At 40.6% G+C, this 26,006-nt stretch overlaps 1 protein-coding gene across 5 annotated transcripts in view; it reads right to left on the reverse strand.

Annotated features, from left to right (window-relative positions):
• Positions 1–26,006, reverse strand: part of mlip (muscular LMNA-interacting protein) — a 67,772-nt gene that overhangs the window by 26,244 nt on the left and 15,522 nt on the right. For all 5 annotated transcript variants that reach the window (XR_009120328.1, XR_009120329.1, XM_058058039.1 and 2 more), the window contains exons 2-7: positions 13,536–13,670; positions 11,790–13,253; positions 8,830–8,901; positions 5,913–5,996; positions 5,746–5,829; positions 5,613–5,654 (exon numbers count right to left, since the gene is read on the reverse strand). Coding sequence is in view for 3 of the 5 variants with exons in the window: in XM_058058039.1 (XP_057914022.1) it covers positions 5,613–5,654; positions 5,746–5,829; positions 5,913–5,996; positions 8,830–8,901; positions 11,790–13,253; positions 13,536–13,670 (1,881 nt within the window). In the remaining 2 variants the exon portion in view is untranslated. The remainder of the gene's footprint in view (positions 1–5,612; positions 5,655–5,745; positions 5,830–5,912; positions 5,997–8,829; positions 8,902–11,789; positions 13,254–13,535; positions 13,671–26,006) is intronic.

A 26,006-nucleotide genomic window follows, 5' to 3' on the forward strand; every position in this document is an offset into this window, starting at 1 on the left:
TACTTCCTCTTGCTGTGGCCGTTTGCAGGCATACCTAGTCGATTTTCGCACTCACATGTCGATCAACCAATAGGCGAACAGTTCAACCCAAGACACACTTAGGACCGCCCCCTCATTTGAATAGTTTTTCCTTCTGCATTTCAAGCTGACATTGTCTGCAGCATGAAATAAATACATATGAGAGCAGAGTGCTTTTATTTATTTATTGATATGTAATTCTATTTATATATTTATTTTTGTATTTATTTCTACATTTATTTTTGTATTTATTTTTAATTTTTGAATCTTGTTTTTTATTTTTGCTTTTATTTATTTATGTATATATTTTTTCATTTTTGTTTTTATTTCCACTTTCATTTATTTATTTATTTATTATTTTGGCAGTTTTGCCGTGAGGCACATACAACTACTAGTAAAACAGCATGGACGTTCGCACGCAAGCAGCAGCAAGGAAGTTTCTATATTTAACCCCCCCAATCCCCCCCCGGAATGTTTAAATGGTATGTTTGGAAACACTACGGATTTTCAAAGAATGGCAGAAAGCTTGACAAAACGACCGTCATTAACAAAGAATGCCACGTTAAGAAGCCGTACAACGGCAGCACGACAAATATGCAGACCCCCCCCCTTAAAAAGGGGAGACCACAACACGGAGTCAAGTCTTCCACCGCCTCCCCGTCTAGTTCCTCGTTGGACACAGAGGAAGAACCAAGCAAATCAGGTCAGAACAAGTGGATCTTCCACTGCTTTCAAAATTGTCCAGGAGGTATTTGTCCGTCCCTGCAACATGTGCCCCCCCCCCCCCCCCCCCAGCAGAGCAGTTGGCTTCTTCCTGTATTGTGAAACAATTTTAAAAGGGTATAAGTTGTTTTACACTTCCTGCTCCCCACTACTGTATTAGCCTAGCTGCTAGTGCATTGCATCGGATTCTACCGATACCCACAAACACATCGCAATGAATCTTGATTTCACCCGTCAATTGCATCCATACCCTGAATGAGCCGATGCACTCGCATCGCGTGCATGCACATCGATGTATCGATTTCGATTATTTTCCACACCCTTAATCGAGATATGTATCAAATGGTCCTCAGCGCTGAGATTCACAACCCTATACCATAATGGATATGTATGGGATATGTATGGAGGGGTTTTTGGAAAGTGGCTGAACAGCCTGGCATAGAGGACCGGGGTTTGAGACAGTGGGCTCTTGTGTGCGGTGCAGCCTAGCGCACCCACATCTCCTCCCGCCGCAAAGAGGGAGGAGAGAAGGCTTCAGAGGATTTAATACCGCCGAATGTAATCTTAGCCAATCAAACGCCTCTCATTGCTGTTTAAATGCACAGGCCCCACTGGACTGCACATCAGAGGCCACAATACACGTTGCCTTGTAGACCACTTCTCTTCTGACTGTCACATTAAACGCAGCAGCAGGAAGCAACCGCTGCTGATCCACCTGTATTCATCCTTTGGTAAATAGAAGAACCTTTGATGGTACGTATATTCTCGGAATCTCCTCATCATCCTCCTTGCATGTACTCCATCTTTTCAGGTCATGTTACGAATAAAGATTGGGACTGGCTCTGCCGTCGGGCAAGTGGGGGCAATGTGCCCCTAAATAAATGGCTTGTCTCCCCAAATAAAAATTTTCGACATACATGCAAATCTTTAATCTCCGTGGCCGGGCTGACACTGAAAATCTGCCTGTGAGGTTTTGGTGACGTGTGTGCGCCTGTCAGCCAATTTACTATTACGTAGGGCAGGGGTGCTCACACTTTTTCAGCATGCGAGCTACTTTTAAAATGGCCGAGTCAAAATGATCTACCCACTACAAAAATGCAAAACATCTATTTATTTTCAAATGTATTGAGGATTATTTGTACGTACAATGTATGTTGATGTACCTTACATAACCAAATGAGCCAATATTGCAAAACACACATAATTAACTATTAACATTTTTTGTAATTACCTCCACATTACTCCACATTTCCCTTCTTTGGTACTGCGATGGTAGAATGGCATATGAGGCAAACGCACTTCGAAAAAGACATTGTGAAAAAAAAGTCCACCTCCCATTCCGTATGGAAGTGATATGTTTTTGCCTTTTTACTTGGTCCAGTTTTTGCCTTTTTACTTGGTCCAGCTCCTTCACTCATTTTAGTGACCATAAACTTTAGCGAGGGCTTAAAATCTCGCAATTCGCTGACTAGCTTAGCACTTTGCATCGTTGTTTACGCATGAGCGGTGACCTAAAGGTCAAAATTCAGTTGTCATCTGACTGGTTGTCCTGTATGTCAATCAAGTAACGGGGATGGATGATAGGCTGACATCATAAGTTCTGCTGCACTTAGAGACGTTGTTTGATTTGATTGGTCGCCCGAAGGGCAACATTCAGTTGTCATCTGAATGGCTGCCCTATATATCAATCAAGTGACGGCATTGATGCTGGGATGATATTTTTTTAATGTCACACCGCGATCGACCAGTACCACCTCCGCGATCGACCGGTAGATCGCGATCGACTTAATGAGCACCCCTGACGTAGGGGGTGCTTCACCTGCACCAGGAATAAGACCAGGTCAGAGCTTCACTGCACCAAGGTGAAAATGTGGACACCTTCCCTGGTACGCCGCCACGCCCATCTCGGTGCAGTCCAGTCTACCAAATTATCTAATCGGCTGTGCACTGGGTGAAATTACCACTGCATGGGTGAATGAAAAAAATGTTCATGCTGTTGTTTATGTGTTAGTGAGTGTCTGATGCTGCAGGCACTTCAAACATGCACTAATCTGGGTGCAGAACATCAAACAACTTGTAAAAAGGTTCATTAGTGAGATATGAGTCTTGTGCTACCATATTAGCACTACCTCAATATTGGTATGAGCTATTTTAAACGTAAACAGGATGTCGTACACAGCACACTTATTTTACTTTGCTAAAAGAGAGCACCAAATAAACACACTGCAGCTATAGCTCCTGCGCTTTATTTACAACAGTTGGCATCCTGAAACCCTCGATTACGTTGGCATTACATGACAGATTTATTCATTTATTGTTTGACTTCTGTGATTCCAGTCTCTTTTTTTTATGTAGTTAAGCCAAACATTGTAGCCGGCAACAGTACTTTGTGTTTTTTCCAGTCTGCACATGGGGCATCGAGACTGTGGGTCAAAATGAAATTTGAATGACACTTGCCTAGCCCTTTTCATCAGTCCACAAAATATGGTCTTAATCTTTAATATGTTCTTAATGTTCTTAATCGCTAGGCCTTCGCTGTGACTTCACAGTGAGCTTTGTGAAAAGGCATTCCATCCAGCCAGTGACTTCCTTATATGGGCGTGCCCATATAAGATGTACAACCTGTTAGCCGTATAAACTGAGTGGGACCAATCACAGCGGAATAAATTAAACTTTGACTTGACCGTTTTGAAAATCCAAGGAAATGCAGCTGGAATAGGTGCAGATTTTGGAAGATCGAGAAAGCTATCTGTTCGGGTTATCGTGTGTGGCTACTCCAGGGGTGGGCAAACTTTTTGACTGGCGGGCCGCATTGATTTAACAAAATTTACGGGGGGCCAGACTCGATATTTTACAACTAACGGCCCGCCTGGAATTATTGTATCTGTAAAAGTGTTATGCAATCTGCTTTATGGGCACTTTGAGATCATTTATTTGATGTAAAGTAAGTTATACATTTATAATAATAAATTTATTATTATTTGTTATTATTATTATTTGTTATTATTATTATTTGTATTATTATAATTATATGCTTGTGTCCCTTTTTTCAGGAGCACTTTGTAAACAACAGACCACATCAAATTACATTGTTGTAAATCACATTATTGTATCTGTAAAAGTGTCATGCAATCTGCTATATGTGCACTTTGAGATCATTTATTTGATGTAAAGTGCATTATAAATTTATAATAATAAGAATAAATTTATTATTATTTGATATTATTTATTATTATTTGGTATTATTTATTATTATTTGATATTATTATTATTATTATTATTATTATTATTATGTAACGGCCATTATAGACAGATAGACAGACTCCCTTTATTGTCATTGCACAAAAACACAGTAGTAAAATTGCCAACGAAATGTATAAATTTATAATAAGAAGAATAAATTTAGTATTATTTTATATTATTTGTTATTATATTTTATATTATTATTACTATTATTATTATTATGTGCTTGTGTCCCTTTTTTGAGGAGCACTTCGTAAACAACAGACCGCATCAAATAACAAAATTATTGTATCTGTAAAAGTGTTATGCAATCTGCTATATGTGCACTTTCAGACCATTTATTTGATGTAAAGTGTGTTATAAATTTATAATAATAAGAATATTTTTTTTATTATTTATTATTATTTTATATTATTATTTGTTATTATTATTATCATTATGTGCTCGTGTCCCTTTTTTCAGGAGCACTTTGTAAACAACAGACCGCATCAAATAACGAAATTGATAAAACAGCCAAACCATGAAAATGTCGGCTCAAGCCATGATGCCAGCTTGTATGTTGACTTTAAATGAAATACTTTGGAAAGAACAGGCCGTAGTTTGCCCACCCCTGGGCTACTCTATAGTCCAAAATTCAATACAAAGAACCCGAAATGAGCGATAGGTGCCCTTTAACGTTTTTAACAGTGGGATTTTCCTGGGTTTCTTGTCGTTAGATTAGCTTGACCGAGGTGTCTTCTAACTGTCACAGTACTCATGGGTAACTTCAGATGGTCATTGCTGATTCCATTCAAACGGTACTCTCTGCTTTCTCTTTCCATTTGAATGCGTTGGAGATCATTTCAGCTGAGAAGCCTATCATTTTCTGTACTTCTTTATACGCTTTCCCCTCATCAATCAATGTTTTAATGATGGCTTCAACTCTAAATAAGGATACTTGATTGACACCTGTTTTTTTCACAGAATAAATGACCTCAGTAATTGAACTCCACACTGCTATTATTTTTCTTTCAATCAATTATACAATTACACAGGCTCAGGAGTGTGCATACATATCACTGTTTTGATTTTGTGATGACACATCTACTGGTTTATTATTTGCCATGTCGTAGTATCTTTTCTATCACAAACAATGATTCATCTGGTGGCTCGTGTTGGGCTGCTGCTATTTTGAACACAAAGGGGTGTACCATGTTTATGTCATGAGTAGGTTTGACTTATGATTTCTGACACAGCATGACAGCTCAGTGTGTTCTACAAAACACCCACTGTAACTTCTATTGATGGCTCCTTCATAAAAGACCTTGTTTTTGTTGTTGTTGCAATCTGTTTCATGCTGAGCATATAGATAACGCCATGTAAAAATGTTTATAATTATATTTGGTAACGCTTTACAAGCACCTTAATATAAAGCGTTACCTTCTATTTTTACATTACAAATGTATTTTTCCATGTATTTTGGTAAGAAATCAACTTGAGCAACAAAATATTGCATATCTGTAAACTGCCCTTCCGAATACCGTATTCAGATTTGGCTCCACTTTTGGCATCAATTTGTCTGTGATCGTTGCCAAATGTATTGTTTTTAAGCATTACACTAAGTAGGAAAAGGAAATACTGTAACGTACCTGCAAAACGTCGGTAGTCGATATCTTGGAAGATGTCTTGCTCTAATAAGGAGCAAGAGTAAACCCAATGACTGTCAATCAACAGATTCTCTAAAGGGAGCACAAAACTATTGACAGAATGACCTGAACTTACCGATGGAATGGGACTTGCCAATATCTCATCAATGGCTGCATACAGCTCCTCTGATTCCTGCCGGAGCTGCGCAGGCGAGCACATCTGAAAAGACACACAAAATTGACGTTATTGAACAATTATGCGAAATCCATGATAAAAATATCCAGCGATGCGCGCGTTGATACCTGAGCATGGGTCTCCTCATCCTCCCTGTCACTCATGACGACTCTTTTCAAGGTGTCCTCTCTTTCCACTTGCTCATCTATAACCTGTGAATGTGAAGCACGGTACATCTGAATTATACGTTAGCCTTACATGTCACTCCTCCTCAATTAACTTGCATCCACTCTGCATTCATCTCGAACATTTGGGTCCATTCGGAAAGTGATTCATGATTTGCTTCTGCAGATCACCCGCATCAATTTGAAATCAAACTACTGACCACTTCAAAGGGCACAAACTTGGCCTTTAAAGGCACCAAGACAAGTGAAGGTGGCTGCAGTAAAAGACCTAGCAAAAAAAACTCTCCAGTTAGAAACTCGGTATTTGATGATGTTCATGGGCTCCAGGCTTTAAACATTCCAGTACTGACTGCCAATGACTTGCATCCAAGAATTAAACATTATTATAGTTAGGAAAATGATATTTATTTTAAATTGCAGTGTATTGGAAGTGTGTTGTCCACAATCTAGCCTTGATGCCGGACTGTTTACAAGTGCTTTTAGTGAGCCCTAATGGGAAAACATTGATAGTCGCTCTCAAGCTTTAATGCCAATGAGCTGCGTTTGTTCACGTCTGTCTGTGACAGAGTGTGTGCTTCCAGAGAGTTCCATTGCACACTTTAGTCGCTTTGCCACATATACATGTACAAAAATAGCTTTAAGGAGCACGACATGGCACACAAACTGGCAAAATGTTGGCAAAACTAGCATAGCAATGTGATCTACATTCCTAATGATATACAATTAGTTTATTGTGGTTAATTGGTTCCAGACTCAAACACGATAAGTGAATATCTGTAGTTATGGCACAGGAAACCTGTTTGCAACATGTAAAACACCCATATACAGTAAACCTCGGATATATATCGGAAATTCGCTCACAACGGACAGATAAAAAAGAAACGATTTTTCTGTAATGCATTTCCAATAAAAATTCATTGCATATATCGGATTTTTTATAACGGATTTCGCCTATTTCGGACAAAATCTCCAGTCCCGTTCCAATGCATTTCCATTAAATTTCCCTCGCATATATCGGATGGCCGCATCCGATTCGCCGAATCGTGACAGGCCGCTATACGACGTCATTTGCAGCGTTTGCAGCGTTGCCTGCGCGTCCAGGTACATTGGAAACATAGTCAAGGAAGTGCCTTTTTATAACGGATAAAATCCGATTTACGCATATACCGGATATAAATCCGATATATGCTTAAAACGGACATTTTCCGGTATACGTATATAACGGATTTTGCTTATATCGGACAAAACCAGTGGGAACAATTGAATCCGATATATCCGAGGTTTACTGTAGTCACCTGTACATTGGTATTAGTCAATATAGTAGATATAAACAAAGAAAATAAGAAGTGGACAAGTACGCAATCATCATGAATTGAAAAACCGCGATAGAGTGAGATTTCCCATAAGAAATCATGCAAATCCAATTGACCCCTAAACGCTAACACACAACACTTTTTCAAGTTTTATATGCAGAAAACAACTCAAAATAGATCTAAATGACAAAAAAGGGATAAATTACATTTAACCTCACTTTGATTAAAGACGATATCGATATCGTTTGTTTTCCTAAGAGTTATTTCTTGAATTCAAGTGTTTGTCACCTTCTTTATCAACTTGCTATGATGTCATAGACGGGCAACAGAGCATGTAAACAGGAACAAGATGTGGGCCATATTGTATGCTAACCGGGAGATGTACGCAAATGTTTGTGTCACTTTTCAATGCAAACTAAAAGATTCGCTAACCAAGGTTCCAGTGTAGTCTCATTTTCCCAGTACCATCATGCTGGGTTAACCAAAATAATCAAACTTACAGTGACTGAAGAAAAATCTACCTGTTATGTTCATACATGAGTGTGGTTTGTGAGGGGTTACTGTTCCTTTAAGGCTTGGCAGTCAATGTAACGGTTACATTACACTACATACCAAGTGTGTTGGTGGAAGTAAACAGTTACGTTAAGCACGCGACACGTTGTGGTTATTGTCTAGTGCAGGGGCGGGCAAACTACGGCCCGGGGGCCACATGCGGCCCGCCAAGTGTTTCAATATGACCCGCCTGTTTTTTCCAAAGTATTTCATTTAAACTCAACACATAACCTGGCATCGTGGCTTGGGCCAACTTTTTGATGGTTGAGGTAGCTGCTTTATCAATTTCGTTATTTGATGTGGTCTGTTGTTTACAAAATGCTCCTGGAAAAAGTAACACAAGCACAAAAATAAAAATAAAAATAATGACAATAATAATAATAATAAGAATGTTGTTAATAATAATAATATTACTATTATTATATTCATATTGTTGTTAATAATAATAATATAATAATAGTCATAATATTATTATTGTTATTATTATTAACAATAATAATAATAATAATATAATGATAATAACATTACTATAACTAATAATAACAAATCTAATATAATAATATATATAAAATAGTAATAATAAAGACAATAATAATAATAATAAAAATAATAATACATTTAATTTCCAACACACTTTACATCAAATAAATGATTTCAAAGTGCACATATAGCAGATTGCACAACTTTTACATGTAAAATATGCGTAAAAATAGGACTGTTGCATGTAAAATACTATATAGTCTGCCCCCCCCCCCTGTCAATTTTGTTAAATCAATGCGGCCCGCGAGTCAAAAAGTTTGCCCACCCCTGGTCTAGTGCACAGACACCACACTACCTTCGGTTAGGTGGCAGCGCTGCACAATGCCAGCGGCATTGCAATTTCCGGATCTAACTGGAATTTCTGTGTGGCTCGGAATAAGATGTCACATCGTAAAACAATCCACTACGTAAGGAGAGGTATTTTTAAAGAATTACAGACAAGTAAGAGGGTGTACCTGTTGATCCAAAAGAAGGGTGTTTGTGGGAATTGCAGCAAGAGATTTGTAGCTCGACTTAATCTTGTGAGGCTCCAATATGCAGAGAGGGCAAAAGGGAGAGAATAACACATGAATATAAATTAATCCACATTTCCCAGAATGGTTGCTTTCTCCCTGCAGGTTTTCTTTATCCCCAATGAACCTTCCAGTCTTTTGATCCCAAGTCAAATACTAAATAAAGTGTGCTTTTTGTGTTTTAAGAAATAGTCAAAATGAGCGAACAATAACAAGCACAATACCGCTATTGATTATTTGAATTATTTGTCACGGTCTTGTCAATCATTCCTGTTTGAGGAAATGTATTTATAAGTGACATTTAGCAGACACAACATTTGGTACAACTAATGAGATCTAATACAGGAGCTGGGTTAAAAAATATCAATACAACATTCCCTGCAAAGCTAGGTGTGAATGCTACTTTAAAAAATCGAATAAACATCCTTCTGTTTTCTCTCCAAGTGGTGATTTTAAATATACGTATTTAGAATATAATATACTGTCTTCCCTCGCTACATCATGGTTCAAATATTGCTCCTTCATTCTATTGCATTTTTCACAAATTAATGATTGCTGTTTTGTGGATGACTATGGCCTATTAATAAAAGGAAATATATTGAAAGACAAGTTAGATGTAGTATTTTGGTCTGTAGGCATCAGTAATGATTGATTGATTGATTGATGAGACATGACGTTGCCATGGCATGTCCGACATGGTAGAGTGGGGGAAAAAAGTTTTCGCCTCATTGTGTGTGTGGAATTGGTAAGATTTTGCATTGTTACTTTGTCCTTCCCTACTCCATTTGAAACATGTTATGTTTAGAACTGGAGAGGCTAACTAGTTAGCTTGGTAGCTTGCTATGCTAGCGGCATCCATCTCTTATGTCCCTGCAATGACTGCTTGTGCAATGTGGTAAAAAAAAAAAAAAAAGAATTAAAAGAATAAAGGCGGGTAATAGGGTTGGTATTAAAAAACGTATTTAGAAAGTAGGTTTTCTGTAATATATAAAATATTTCATTTAATATTGAATCCTACTTGGTTTAAATGTACTTATTGCAGTTGGGTCTGGAACCAATTTACTTGTGATAAACAAGGGACCGTATACATCATATTTCTTGACAACCCGCACAGGAAAAAAAACCTTATATGCAGTAATCCCTCATTTATCCCAAATAACTGCTTCCCAACCCGACTGTGATAAGTGATTAAAAACAAAGTAGGACTCCTTATTTTATTTGTTTATGACCTTCTAAATACAATTTTTAACATTGTTAGAGCACTATTGACGTAAAAAAACACTCTATGGTTACATTTACACATTGAGGCATAATAAGTTATAATAAAATATGACAGACTTGCATATTAGCATTGCACAAGTTCCTTGCTTTTGCGGGTTCTGGGCAGTTCTTCCTGCGGTGGCCATTGTCTCATTAATGCTATATAATGTAATATTACTGACTCCTTGTGGCCAGGGTAGAATACTACATATCGCAACATGCAGCAGTCTTCTGAATGTGTTAAATTTGTATGTTAGTTCATTTATCCATTTTTATTCTTGAAAATGCTTAATTTTGTTTAAAAGATTAAAAACATTATTTTAATTATTAATAAGTATAGCTTGAAAAACTAATAGCCTGAAGCCATGAAATTTGAACCGTGATGTGGAGACGGACGACAAACTAATATAGCTTTGTATGTGTGGCTTTGATGTACTGCAGCACAGTTTTAATCACACCAAACAAAATTCTATGAATTCAGGACCATTCAAATATGCCCAAGGGTTTTATATCCCAGTAGAGGGGATGACTGGAATCTTACAGTACAGTAACTGCTACTACTGTATGTTTTTGTGATTGTTTCGACTGAGCGATAGTGCTGCTCTTAAGAACAATACTTAAAACAACCTGAGGAAAAATAAGAAAAGCATTTTCAAAGCTGGGTGGCTTTGAAATCTTGGTTCTAAGGCCTTGTCCAGACTCGTGGTCCCAAATCCAATTTTGGTTATACCAAGCTTGGCATTTTGACAGATCTGAACTAAATACCCAATGGTACCCATTATGTCATTGTATGGTCATATCACCTTGTACTTCGGTAAGTGACAAAAAATACATAAAAATACAAAATAAAAATAAAAAACTTCCATTATATTAGAAAGGCAGGAAGTGAACAAATGTAAGTTACTGATTGTAAAAGTACCAGATGGAGGGGTAGGATTTAATAAGCTTTGCTTCTTCCTACTCCTTTTGGACATGTGGAACTGGGAACTGATTATGTGATGCACTCAATTGCAACCTGATGCATGTTCATTTTGGTTGACAGCAGCCATGTTTCGATCCATCTTGCTCAAATTTGACAGATATTTACTCGCCATCCCACTAAAGACGTGTACCAAATTGTGTCATGATTGAGCCAAACACTCCAAAGTTCCAGTGGATGCTATGTAGAGCGCATTGAGCTGTAAAGTCAATCCAACTATGGGTGACACTTTGAGGTTTAATAATAGCGCCACCTTGTAGTGTATTGTCAAAACAATAATGCCAGTGGCAACACAGCAGGGGTACATGTTTTGACATTTTGTTTTACCCTTTTGTGTGCAGCAATCCATGGGTAGATGCGTTGTTAAGCACTGACGTGTGGACACAACAAAGCCGAGCTGATCACTGTGAGGGGAGTCCATGCCTACACGTGAAAACGGCTTTAGATCTTTTAGTATGAAAGACAACTTGTCTCGCTATAGTCATTTCATCAATACTTCTCTTCAAGTATAAAAAGTGAAGGCAGAAGTTTCCATGTGTGGACCTCCTATAAATAGAGTGCATGTCCAGAGTGAGAAAGTGAAGAACAGTATGTACAGTAAGAGTGAGCGTGTTCAATAATATCCTCAGTTTGAAGTGGTGCACGTGGCAAACAGTGTGGCTACCTTTCTTTTTTTACCCTCCCTGTCACTGCAGTCTGAGATTCCACTCCCCGGTCTCGGAGACGGCGTGGAGCGTAGGAAGAAGGACGGGGATGGCGTGAGTTCTCGAAATAGTGCGGTAGGAGAGGGCGTCGGCGTGGGAGAGCTGATGGGCGAGGGCCAGCCGGAATAAGCGATGGGTGTGTAGCGGGAAGGAGTGAGATTGTACCCTTTGGGGGAACCTTGCGGTGAGTTGCACCTCCCTGCCGAGAAAGGAGGGAGAGGTGATGCGGTGGAGCTGGCTGAGCGGGAATGTGATGGAAAAGACGGGGAGGCGTAGGGAGAAGGGGATCGCAGTTGTTCAGAAAGCCAGCGAAGTTTTGACAGAGAAGAATTTGTCTGCCTGCTCTGACGTTTTGCTGGTTGATGAAAAGCTGTATCGGGAGTGATTGATTTTTCAAGGTTTGGGTCTCTTTTGCTCCTGAGATACGTGAGACTAAAGCCGGCCATGAGCTCTGGAGGCTTTGGCACGTGAGACTGGTGCAGTGTTGCACTTCTGAGCTTTGAGCACGAGCGTTGTGGTGGTTCTATGGGCTGTGTTGTGCTTTTCAGAGGCGAAGGTTCCCATCTCGGCACACGTCTTGGCCAAATTGGCTCTGAGCATCTTTTAATTGGAGTGCGAGGCCTGCTGTGCTCATTAGGCGACTCGGGTGGGGGGGTAGTAAGAGGCTCACTATGAGCACAGGTTTGACTATCTATGGAAGCAGATGAGGAGAAGAGAGATGAAAACTCCAGGGGAATAGAGGCAACACTGGAAGCTGCTGAACATGCTTTGCAGAAAGTGAGGGTCACAGGGTTAACAGGCCAGCAGGGGGTGTAAGGCCTCTGCAGGGAGGCAGACAGCACAGGCAGACGGCCTTTCCTCAGGATGGCTGTCAGGAGGGAGAGTCTGGTGAGAGGAGGACGGTGCCGGGGAGGAGGGGACTGTGGACAGACAGAAGAAGCCAGGCTGTCGCAGGAGGAGAAACAGGACTGGGGGAGGTGAACCAGACTGGAGCCTGGGGCAAGACTGTGTTTTCGGATTTGAACCACAGCGGGGGAGAATATGCCAGAGCGGACCGAGGAACAGGGGGAAACAGTGCGGCTCAAAGAGCCAGGAGAGGCCAGGGAGCAAAGCCAGTTTTTGTCTTTATCCCAGCTGTCTGACAGGATGGATTCTCTGGATGAAGCTGGCGTGGGGAACACGTGTGCCGAGTATGTGGGGCTCGTAGCTCTGCGATCCAAGCCAGACAGCTTATCGGTAGAGAAACCCGAGCTAACCTCAACACGTCCAGAGGAATCATGACCCCACTGCCGGGAAAGGCCCCTGGGTTTACTAGCAGTTGTTTCCATGGACGCAGTGCTGCTGTGTTTGGGTGTATTTTCAGACTGGCCACCGACTGACATGGAGGTCTGGGAGAGGCTCACACAGTCCAACACAGGCTGCAGCTGACAAAAAAGGGGGTTGACATTTTATTTAGTTCGTGCTGAGAGCTCATTTTCATTTCAAATTCAGACATACTGTCGTCGGTTCAACAGTTGATTTCATTTACATTTCATTATGACAGAAAAGTACCATGACTGTTTGATCGTGACGCAGCTTCTACATCTTAGTCTGCTCATAATTAAACTGTCAAGTCTGAAGTTTAATTTAATATCATGCAGCATATTCATTGAAGGATAAGCACAGTTGAGAGTTACACCATGTTTCCATTAACAGACTTCACATACCTCAACATTTTTCTTCTTTTGGATTCCCGCTCCTCCTCCGTCCACCGAATCCTTGATATAGACGATCTCCGCTTTTAAAATCTCTTCTTCCGACATGATCTCGGAGGTTTTCTTCACATGAGACTCTTCTAGGTTCTGACAGGAGAAAGGCAAAGTGGAAGTGGGGAGGTGAAACATGAGAGAACCCGAGGTGAACTTCAATGAGCTCGGGGGGGGGCGGTTGTGTGCTTGGTGTCAGCACACCACATGTCCCGAACATATAATTCACATGTACACATACGTCATGCTGACGCCGGTGCACAGTGTCCTCAGTGTGCATAAATGAGTAGCTTGAATACATTTCAAGTGTATTTGTATCATTTCATTGAAATCACCCCAACAAAATTGGTCTCCAACCAATGAAACGGTACATATTGTGTTTAGTCGGCATATCCGTAAGCCAGTAAATGGTCTTTAACAATGACACCTCAGCATTAAAGTGATATGTAGTGTGCTTCGCAAAAGGTTACTATGTGGTCAGCCGCTTATATTTGATAATTTGTTTACAAAAGTTGTCAAATAAACACAGAGCTTTCTGGCTTACTAACAGATGTTGCATAACATCCAGTTAAAAAAAACATTGGAAACCAGTGCTCAGTGGCTTAGATGTAGTACACATTACGTACATTGAGGTCATTTTTTTCACTTGTACAAAATGAAGCAAGTTAACGTCAAAGTATTTTCATTTTTACAAGGAATACACACATTTGACTGATGGTACCTTTTTGGTTAAAGTGTATGGTTTACTAATGATTGATTAGACATTGTGGTAAGAGTATGTATGTAGGTAAAAGTGCTTCCATACAGTGACAGCATGGAGCAGGCTGAGAGCTGAGCGGTCAAGCAGTAAGAAGCCGTGGAGGTGAGAGAGAACGATTCGCTAGAGGACAAGGACCCCTTCATAGAGGTGGCTGTCAGCCTAATCAGACAGGGGAGCCGGGGGGGGGGGGGGGGGGGGGGTGACGGTGACAGCCACAGCAAAGGGTGTCCAATGAAATCAGAGCAATTGTTGTAGATCAGGTCATCAATCAGGGCATGACAATGAGTGAGGCCGCTGCCATCATCCAGCTACTACATGTAATCTGTCATGCTTGGATTTGTCATGCTAGGTGATTTTTTTTTTCACCCCCCCGACGCCTGCCAAAGGAACATTGACCGTGACTTGGAGAATCTCTAACCAACTCCAGAAGACAACATTGATGCAAATCACAAGTAATAATGTTACACTATTGTGTAGCACAGGGGTGCTCATTAAGTCGATCGCGAGCTACCGGTCGATCGCGGAGGTGGTACTGGTCGATCGCGGCGTAACATTAAAAAAATATCATCCCAGCATCAATGCCGTCACTTGATTGATATACAGGGCAGCCATTCAGATGCCAACTGAATGTTGCCCTTCGGGCGACCAATCAAATCAAACAACGTCTCTAAGTGCAGCAGAACTTACGATGTCAGCCTATCATCCATCCCCGTTACTTGATTGACATACAGGACAACCAATCAGATGACAACTGAATTTTGACCTTTAGGTCACCGCTCATGCGTAAACAACGATGCAAAGTGCTAAGCTAGTCGGCGAATTGCGAGATTTTAAGCCCTCGCTAAAGTTTATGGTCACTAAAATGAGTGAAGGAGCTGGACCAAGTAAAAAGGCAAAAAACATATCACTTCCATACGGATATGGAATATTATACGATATTATGATACGGATATTATCCATGACTGATAAACATTTGGAAGTGTGCTTGAGGCTGGCTATCAGCAGCTACTGTCCGGACTATGCATCCCTGGCTGGTTCAATTCAGTGCAAGTCATCAAAGTAAACTCAGGTAATTACAAAAAATGTTAATAGTTAATTATGTGTGTTTTGCAATATTGGCTCATTTGGTTATGTAAGGTACATCAACATACATTGTACGTACAAATAATCCTCAATACATTTGAAAATAAATAGATGTTTTGCATTTTTGTAGTGGGTAGATCATTTTGACTCGGTCATTTTAAAAGTAGCTCGCATGCTGAAAAAGTGTGAGCACCCCTGGTGTAGCACCTCTTTTAGAATTACGGTTACTTTACTTCGCCATTCCTCAAATATATCTGTTACTATCGTATTAATAGGAACAACTGACCAAAGCACATACATTTTGAGTAGTTCCTGAAGAACTGAAGAAGAACTAATGAACTAATGAGCAGTGGTTAGGTAGGTTCGTACCTCATTAACTATTGTCATTTTGTGTACCTTATTGTATTTGTAGTATTTGTCACGCCCTGCATGAGTTCCTGCGTGACAGTGTGTCTATGTTTTCTGTCTGGGCTTTGGTTTCCGTTTTGAACTCTTATTTTGTATTGGACTTCCTCTTTTGCCTCTTTCGCCTCGTCTGCCTTCGTTGCCATGGTCACCCACACCTGTCCCTAATTTGTCCTCTATTTAGTTCAGGTGTGCCCTTCTCCCTTTGTTGGAATCATTGTTAGTTTGTCCTACTGCTACCTGAGTTGCCTTTTTCTGCTGCCGCTATTATAGCTAAAATAAATATTATTTACCTGCTATTGGTCCTGCTCTCTGCATCCTGGGGTCGCACCGCAACACAGACATGCCGTACCGTGACAGTATTACCGTAGAAGCACAAAAAGAACTTTACTAAAACATGCATCAAGTGTTTTTGGCAGTATGTAAGAGATTTAAAAAAACAACTTAGCACAGGAATTATTGCTATCATGCCTATCGGTAATCTACAGAAATGTTCCTACCAATTTGATGAAAGATGAGTCATTTGAACCACAGATCCCGAAGGGCAGGTTTTCATCAATGATATGACGCATAGTGTAAGGTTTGGAACAAAGAGTTCAAGTGCTGACCGTTATGAGATTTGTAGAGTTTTTCTGGAGGTTTTTTCAAGGTTTAGCGTTGAAGTGATGGTTAAAAAAAAATCTAATATGTAACAGAACCTTGGTTAGCGTCTATATTATTATTATATGAATTCTTTCCAGAAGCTTTCACTGTAATTGAAATGTACTTTTTTTCCCCACCCGCAATATATAATGACACAAACATTTCCAGTGGCAGCGAGATCAACAAGGACACCACCTTTTGTGTTTTGCTATGGGTTATTTGTTAAATTCAGTCGTGTTTCTCGCCTCCTCGCTTTTCTTTTCATCACGGCTTCAAAATAACCCAAATTGAAGCCATGGTTGCAAGTCAAGTTCCCAGCCTCTAATGAGTGGAACGCTTTTTCACACACAGCATTGAGGGGCTGCTGTTTAGATACTTCAAGCATAACTGATTATAATTTAAGGTGGATTCACGGTAATTTGAAAATAGCGTTGTACTCGGTGATCTCTGAGACTCAGTTCAAGTGAAAATGACTGGAATGATTCAATTCATACTTCATGTGAATTGGACGAGTCAGACGTTGCGCCACATTTTGTTGACTTCAGGCTCAACTTAACAATATCATCATAAACTTGCAAGTCGACTTGGAGTAAGATATCACTGAAACGGACCTTAGCCCGTTGGATTGAAAATACTTGAGATTTTCAGTTTAGCAAAATGTGTCATTTCTAGCAAGACAACACATTTTCCCACAGAATCTTCCTCAGTGAATGCATCGCATCTGTGAACGTCCAATCAGGTTTAACAACAAACAACAAGGGTGTGTTGTATCGGCGTCAGAATGCAGAATAGCAACGAGATGTATTAACATGCTACCGAGGATAATTATGCTTTGGGTAACTCGCTCAGCATCCATCCATCTGTCCATCCATCCATTTTTTATGCCGCCGCCTCATTTGGGTTCAGGGTACACCCTGGACTGGTCGCAAAAGTACAAAAGTACATATTCACTCGTCAAATAGCCGGGGCTACAAACTGACCCTGAAATTAAGTTAGCTAGAGTGGCAGAAGATGAACGGTAAATAACGCCATGTTCCTGAAAGAGGGACAGACAGGAAATGATGTTGCGTGTTGAGTGGGTTTAGTGGGCTACAAGCATCCCGGGTTCTTGTTTGTAGGGAATATTATGCCTGTTAGATCATTCAAACTTGCAGTTAAAGCCCGTTGTACCAGTGAAATGCTGGCCGATCGATTGGAGCACCCCAAGTTTTGACTAATAATGAGTGTTAATGACAAAAGAGCATGACTTTTTAATATATTTTTGACAACCGTGAGAATGAAACGGCAAAATTTAAAAATGGAATTTTGTCGGGTAAACATTAAATGTTGCTTATGAGTTGAAAGGACTCAAAAATGTTAAGCCTTTAAAGCTTTAGTCTTGACTTAATTGTCTTCATTAGTTTCGTTAATATGCATTTTAAAAAACAGCTGTTGTGATTAAGTACTAAAAATAAAAACAAGAACAGCTGCTATTTTAAAAGGAAAATCTGGATGCAACTACAATATTAACCCTAACATGATGTCAAGGATTAATAAAAATGAAATGATGTGAAATAATTATTTATGTCCTCCTGGGAAGGATCCATTCACCAAGATTATAATTTTTTTTGGCCTCTCCTTCTTCTTCTTCTTCCTGCTTCTGACATTTATCGTTCCTGACATGGAATCCGACATTCATGCTAATTAGTACCCTATATATAGGCATGACACGATGCCAAAGTGACAACCCTCCATTTTCCAAATGAATGACACAAGTTGCAGAGCTGTCTTTTTGACATACGGTAATGGAACAAGTGAAAGGCTGGTAGGGTGGCTGTTATTTACCGGAAACATATCCATACCGTACGTGTGGCAGTTTAAATCATATCATCACACAGTCTGTTGAAAGCAAAGCCGCTCCATTTAGGCCTTAATTGTTGCATCGGCAGCCTCTTCCAAAGCCGGAATTATTTTTTTAAATACTAGTCTCTATTCTGTATAAAGAGCACTGACAAAGAATGACTCCAAAGTCAACCTGGCCATTTTTTTTTAGTCAAGAGCCGAAACACAGGCTCTTGTCTGGTTACACCGCACACTGTCTTTCACGTTCCCAAAGTTTGGAATAGATGCAGCGTTTTATGCACAGGTTTCAGAGATTAAGTTTGAATGCCAATTCCACCCACTTACCCCTACGTTTTGAACGTTTATGAGAATCAAGTCCCAATTCTCCTGAAATCAAGGGTTAAGGGGTTCGTGCTAAGGGGTGTACAGCCCAAGAAACCAAGTGTGGTCGAGGAACAGACTTGAAACGAAGGAGTAGGCCAACTTAATTTGGATTACATTTTCCAGAGGCCATTGGAATTGTATAATGGGGATCCTGGCTAATAGTACTCATCATGAATAAATGTAAAAATGTACCGTTAATCCTTGTGATCGGTATGTGCGTCATCAGCATAAAACCCTAATATTAATCTATATGTGCAGGGTGGGAGAACGTTAGATGGTGCATTTAAGACTGTCGAACAAAGAAGAAAATAGTACCAGTGAAGTTGGCACGTTGTGTAAATAGCGGATAAAAACAGAACACAATGATTTGAAAATCCTGTTCAACTTATATTCAATTGAATACACTGCAAAGACAAGTTACTTAATGTTTGAACACGTAAACTTTGGAATTTCTTTAAGAACAACATTCTTCAGGAGCAAGAAATGTAAGGATTTCATCATCTACGGTCCGTAATATCGTCAAAAGCAGGGGTGCTCATACTTTTTCAGCATGCGAGCTACTTTTAAAATGACCAAGTCAAAATGATCTACCCACTACAAAAATGCAAAACATCTATTTATTTTCAAATGTATTGAGGATTATTTGTACGTACAATGTATGTTGATGTACCTTACATAACCAAATGAGCCAATATTGCAAAACACACATAATTAACAATCAACATTTTTTGTAATTACCTCCACATTACTCCACATTTCCCTTCTTTGGTACTGCGATGGTGGAATGGCATATGAGGCAAACGCACTTCGAAAAAGACATTGTGGAAAAAAAGTCCACCTCCCATTCCGTATGGAAGTGATATGTTTTTGCCTTTTTACTTGGTCCAGCTCCTTCACTCATTTTAGTGACCATAAACTTTAGCGAGGGCTTAAAATCTGACGCAATTCGCCGACTAGCTTAGCACTTTGCATCGTTGTTTACGCATGAGCGGTGACCTAAAGGTCAAAATTCAGTTGTCATCTGACTGGTTGTCCTGTATGTCAATCAAGTAACGGGGATGGATGATAGGCTGACATCGTAAGTTCTGCTGCACTTAGAGACGTCGTTTGATTTGATTGGTCGCCCGAAGGGCAACATTCAGTTGTCATCTGAATGGCTGCCCTGTATATCAATCAAGTGACGGCATTGATGCGAGGTTTAATGTCACGCCGCGATCGACCAGTACCACCTCCGCGATCGACCGGTAGATCGCGATCGACTTAATGAGCACACCTGGTCAAAAGGTTCAGAGAATATGGAGGAATCACTGCACGTAAGCGACAAGGCCGAAAAACCAACATTGAATTCCCGTGACCTTCGATCCCTCAGGCGGTACTGCATCATAAACCGCTAACCGAGTGTGAAGGACATCACCACATGGGCTCAGGAACGCTTCAGAAAACCACTGTCACCAACTACAGTTTGTTGCTACATCTGCAAGTTAAAACTCCACAATGCAAAGCGAAAGCCATTTATCAACAGCAACAACAAACATCGCCGGCTTCGCTGTGTCCGAGCTCCTTTAAGATGGATTGATGGGAAAGTGTTCTGATGAGTCCACATTTCAAATTGTTTTTGGAAACTGTGGCGCTAAGATACATAGGTTGCCATCCAAGCCGTGTCTTTTTCATGGACGCCGCCGCTTACTTCAGCAAGACGATGCCAAGCCACGTTCTGCACAGCATGGTTCCATAGTAGGAGAGTGCGGTACGGTGAAAATGTGTGGCGCATTATGAAGCGTAAAATACAACAACGGAGACCCTGGACTGTTGAACAACTTAAACTGTGCATCAAGCCACGATGGGAAAGAGTTAAAAAATTGGTCTCCTCAGTTCCCAAACATTTACGAGTGTGGAGTGTTGTGCTATAAGGAAAGGCGATGGACACGGTGGTAAAGAGGCCCCTGCAATGTGTTGCTGCCTTTCTCAGTTTGGCTTCTTCATTTCATAACGTAAGATCAAGGAATGTGAGCGTAGAATTGATCAGGCCGATATTGGCGATACCAAACCTACAGCATAGCTCAGGGGTGCTCATTAAGTCGATCGCGAGCTACCGGTCGATCGCGGAGGTGGTACTGGTCGATCGCGGCGTGACATTAAAAAAATATCATCCCAGCATCAATGCCGTCACTTGATTGATATACAGGGCAGCCACTCAGATGACAACTGAATGTTGCCCTTCGGGCGACCAATCAAATCAAACAACGTCTCTAAGTGCAGCAGAACTTACGATGTCAGCCTATCATCCATCCCCGTTACTTGATTGACATACAGGACAACCAGTCAGATGACAACTGAATTTTGACCTTTAGGTCACCGCTCATGCGTAAACAACGATGCAAAGTGCTAAGCTAGTCGGCGAATTGCGAGATTTTAAGCCCTCGCTAAAGTTTATGGTCACTAAAATGAGTGAAGGAGCTGGACCAAGTAAAAAGGCAAAAACTGGACCAAGTAAAAAGGCAAAAAACATATCACTTCCATACGGATATGGAATATTATACGGATATTATGATACGGATATTATCCATGACTGATAAACATTTGGAAGTGTGCTTGAGGCTGGCTATCAGCAGCTACTGTCCGGACTATGCATCCCTGGCTGGTTCAATTCAGTGCAAGTCATCAAAGTAAACTCAGGTAATTACAAAAAATGTTAATAGTTAATTATGTGTGTTTTGCAATATTGGCTCATTTGGTTATGTAAGGTACATCAACATACATTGTACGTACAAATAATCCTCAATACATTTGAAAATAAATAGATGTTTTGCATTTTTGTAGTGGGTAGATCATTTTGACTCGGTCATTTTAAAAGTAGCTCGCATGCTGAAAAAGTGTGAGCACCCCTGGCATAGCTCATAACACACAGATTATAAGACATCAGTATAACTTATTTAAACTGCATATGATTTTAGACACGATCTCAATAATGTAGTTATGTTTAACATGTCATGATATGCATTACCATAAATGACTAAAGTATCAATATTTTGATTTGAGCCGAACGAGTTGGTATTTGAGGTATTGATATTTCAGTATTGATCCACACATCAGTCATCATGGAGAACATCACCCATGCTAATTTGCACCACTGTTCATACCTCATGTCTGTTTCGACTGCTCACACTGTTAATTATTTTAGTTTAGTTGTTGTAAATGTATTATTTATTACTTTCATGTAATGTACTTTTCATGTATGCTGTATGTCGAGCATGTAGTATAGCATATTTGACAATAAAGTTGACTTTGAGAGGTGAATATGTTTCGGCTTTCAGGCTGAGGGCGATCGATCTTGTTGTTTTTGCTCTGGTCTTGGCAGCATGTCGGAAAGTCTGCTGTCAACAGCGGGTACTTCTAGTTTTGGGGAGGACAGCATGGACTCGGGAACTGATTTGCATCGGGGCTGTTCAAGTCTGACAGTGAAGACGAGGACTTTAGGGTTTTTGAGTCTGTGAGTTTGGCTTATACTGTATACCAGTGAGCTCGATAGTCCAGATCAGGGGTCGGCAACCTTTACTATCAAAAGAGCCATTTTACCCCCTCGCTCACTGAAGAAAAATAGAATGGAGCCGCGAAACATAATTTAACAGCAGAATATAGGGGCTGCATAGCGGTCGAGTGATTAGCGCGCAGACCTCACAGCTAGGAGACCCGAGTTCAATCCCACCCTCGGCTATCTCTGTGTGGAGTTTGCATGTTCTCCCCGTGCAAGAAATGTGTAGCAACATGCTCACATCCAGAGCAAATTGCGAGTCTCCCAAGATTTTGATTGACTGCCAGATTTGGAGGGAATTTTGGGGTATCAAAGTAATTCAGAGGAGAAAAAGCGGAGTTGATCAAGTACTCTTGCTAGTATACGGTCTCACAGAAAGTCCCATTTTTTTCAAAAGTAATTACAAAGATGCATATTTTCCTCATTTGGGTGTTAAAACAAATATTTGAGCATTGCAAAGGGAGCCACAACAAAGAGGCTGAAGAGCCACATGCGGCTCTGGAGCCGTAGGTTGCTGACCCCTGGTCCAGATGTTAGGATATACTACTTTTCAAAAGTGAACATCTTTTGTGAAAGTGTGTGCCTGTTTTATTTTGGATGTAATGGTTGACTTTAATACTCATCGTGCAACAAGGTATTTCAAGCATTTTTTGATATCAAAAATAACGAATGTCTGCTTGTCACATCTCATTTCACAGCAATTTATCCATGAATTTGTGGGTAAAAAAAATAAAATAACACATGAGTAATTTTGTAATATGATGAGGTTGTATTATTCATATTTATATTCACATGTATTGGCAAGTGGAAGCCACACCCTCTGAGGGAAGCCATAACGTTACTGTGGCCCTCAATGAAAATGAGTTTGACACCCCCGCTTTAGGTGGTCTCAGCAGGGAGTGCAGAGAAGCGAGGGATGTCCCCCCCACTGAGAATATCTTTGAAGTCACATACTGTATGCAGCACAAACTGACGTTAGACATCAAAGGCAATCAGCTAACCAAAGGCACCACTCCCTGTGATACTGGTGCTGGACTCGTACCTAATAGCACATTAAACCCATGCAGCCTTATCGACACAGCTGGGGGTCGGCAGGAAGCTGTTGGCTTGCACTAACGTTTGCCTATTTCCAGCTCGAGGATAGTAAGTGCTGCATTGATTTGGACTTGACATATTCTCCTTGTTGTTGTGTCAGGTTAATTGCGGACGCTTGCCTGTAGGCATGTTAGGTGGGAATGCACGTGTGTCATTCCTATGTGCTTTTTCAAAACGTGGTTTTGGGCCCTTCAGTTTTTACCGTCCAAAAACAATGTAAAACTATACTACATGGAGGCATACAATTACAGCCCTTCTTGGGTGCAACATATATGAATTTCTTATCCATATAGTACAGTGAGCACGGGTGGTTCTCTACACCCCCGTGGACCCACAGCATGTCCGACATTAATGTGCCAGCGCACTGCTTCTACCTTTTTTTATAGTTTGGCAGATATTTCACGTTCAAACAGTCCCGTGTGAAATGCCGTTTTCAGATGTTTTTTTTTTCTTGCTGGGAATCACCAACTACAACAACTTTGGCCTGAGCTTGTTTTGTAAACAAACAAGCAGAGCTTGGGGGAGGGCCGAGAGCGTATTGGGCCTATAGCCACGCCCATAAGGAAGCCTGCTCCTCTGTGACATCACAAAAGAACAGTTTTGCAAACGGAGCATTTAGTCGGACTCTGGATGACGTGTGACGCGTGACTAGTGAGCGTTTGAAACGGGCTTTGTGCACACTGTAGTTCAGGGGTGCTCATTAAGTCGATCGCGAGCTACCGGTCGATCGCGGAGGTGGTACTGGTCGATCGCTGGTCGATCGCGGCGTGACATAAAAAAAATATCATCCCAGCATCAATGCCGTCACTTGATTGATATACAGGGCAGCCATTCAGATGACAACTGAATGTTGCCCTTCGGGCGACCAATCAAATCAAACAACGTCTCTAAGTGCAGCAGAACTTACGATGTCAGCCTATCATCCATCCCCGTTACTTGATTGACATATAGAACAACCAATCAGATGACAACTGAATTTTGACCTTTAGGTCACCGCTCATGCGTAAACAACGATGCAAAGTGCTAAGCTAGTCGGCGAATTGCGAGATTTTAAGCCCTCGCTAAAGTTTATGGTCACTAAAATGAGTGAAGGAGCTGGACCAAGTAAAAAGGCAAAAACTGGACCAAGTAAAAAGGCAAAAAACATATCACTTCCATACGGATATGGAATATTATACGGATATTATGATACGGATATTATCCATGACTGATAAACATTTGGAAGTGTGCTTGAGGCTGGCTATCAGCAGCTACTGTCCGGACTATGCATCCCTGGCTGGTTCAATTCAGTGCAAGTCATCAAAGTAAACTCAGGTAATTACAAAAAATGTTAATAGTTAATTATGTGTGTTTTGCAATATTGGCTCATTTGGTTATGTAAGGTACATCAACATACATTGTACGTACAAATAATCCTCAATACATTTGAAAATAAATAGATGTTTTGCATTTTTGTAGTGGGTAGATCATTTTGACTCGGTCATTTTAAAAGTAGCTCGCATGCTGAAAAAGTGTGAGCACCCCTGATGTAGTTGTACCGCTTCATCCTGCACGACAATGTATTATCTCTGCAACCAGAAGGAAACTGATACGGTGGAACTTAGCATGCTAATTGTGAGTGTAATCTCCATCAGTGAGTGAGGGCCATGTGAATACACTTTTAACAGTTTACGACCATTACCACTTGTGATTAATGAAGGAAATGACATGGTACTTATCTGTACACCAGGGGTGTCCAAACTTTTTGCAAAGAGGGCCAGATTTGGTAAGGTGAAAATGTGTGGGGGCCGACTATTTAGCCTGACATTCTTTGAACCATTAACATTAAATACAAATTAACTTTTTGGGATTTTTTTAATTACAAATGGCATACTTTTACTTTTACATTTTTTTTTACATTTAGGTTTTTACCGAAATCACAAACCACAAAAAATTAAGAAAACTATAAAGGATATCTAAGTTCATGTGAAACATTACATATTATTCACTATTATATGCTCACTGTAGGAAAAGTGCTGAAAACAAAACAATGATCACTGCATATTCAAACTGTGATTTTGACCATCACAAAAAAATTAATTAACTGAGATTTAAGAATTTATTCAACTCAGAGGACTTAACAAAGGTCTTGCCTGCACTAATGTGAAGGGTGATACTGGGATCTTGACTGCAGTATGTAGTCCATGTCTGGCTCAAGAGCAGTGGTTTTGATGCGCAAGACGTCACGCAGGTGAGAGTCACTCAGTCTCGTCCTCATGCGGCTCTTGTTAATGTTCATAACGGAGAATGTCTTCTCGCACATGTATGTGGAGCCAAACAAGCTCAGCATTTTCTTAGCAAATGTCCGAATTGCTTGGAACCTGCCTTCATCCAGCTGGCGGTAGAAGTTGACAAGAGGGAGCTGTTGGTGCCGACTGCGATGCTCGGCGTCACACTGCAGCTCAATGAGCTCCAGTTGCAGGTGGTCTGGAGCGTCATCAGGGTCCACGGAGAAAGGAGAGGAAAAAAGCGTGATCTCCTTTTCAATAGCTGCAAAGTCCCGAAAGCGCTGCTGAAACTCCTCAACCAGAGATGAGATGTCTGCTGCATACTTTGTCATTTGCGCACTGATATTGATCTGTGGGAAACTGGTCACAATTTCCTGCAGCGACGGGAAATGTGCGGTATTGGGCTGCGCCTGTGACAGGTGTCTTTGGAAAAGTAGCAGCTT

The sequence above is a fragment of the Doryrhamphus excisus genome, chromosome 20 (assembly GCF_030265055.1).
Source record: "Doryrhamphus excisus isolate RoL2022-K1 chromosome 20, RoL_Dexc_1.0, whole genome shotgun sequence".
NCBI lineage: Eukaryota > Metazoa > Chordata > Actinopteri > Syngnathiformes > Syngnathidae > Doryrhamphus > Doryrhamphus excisus.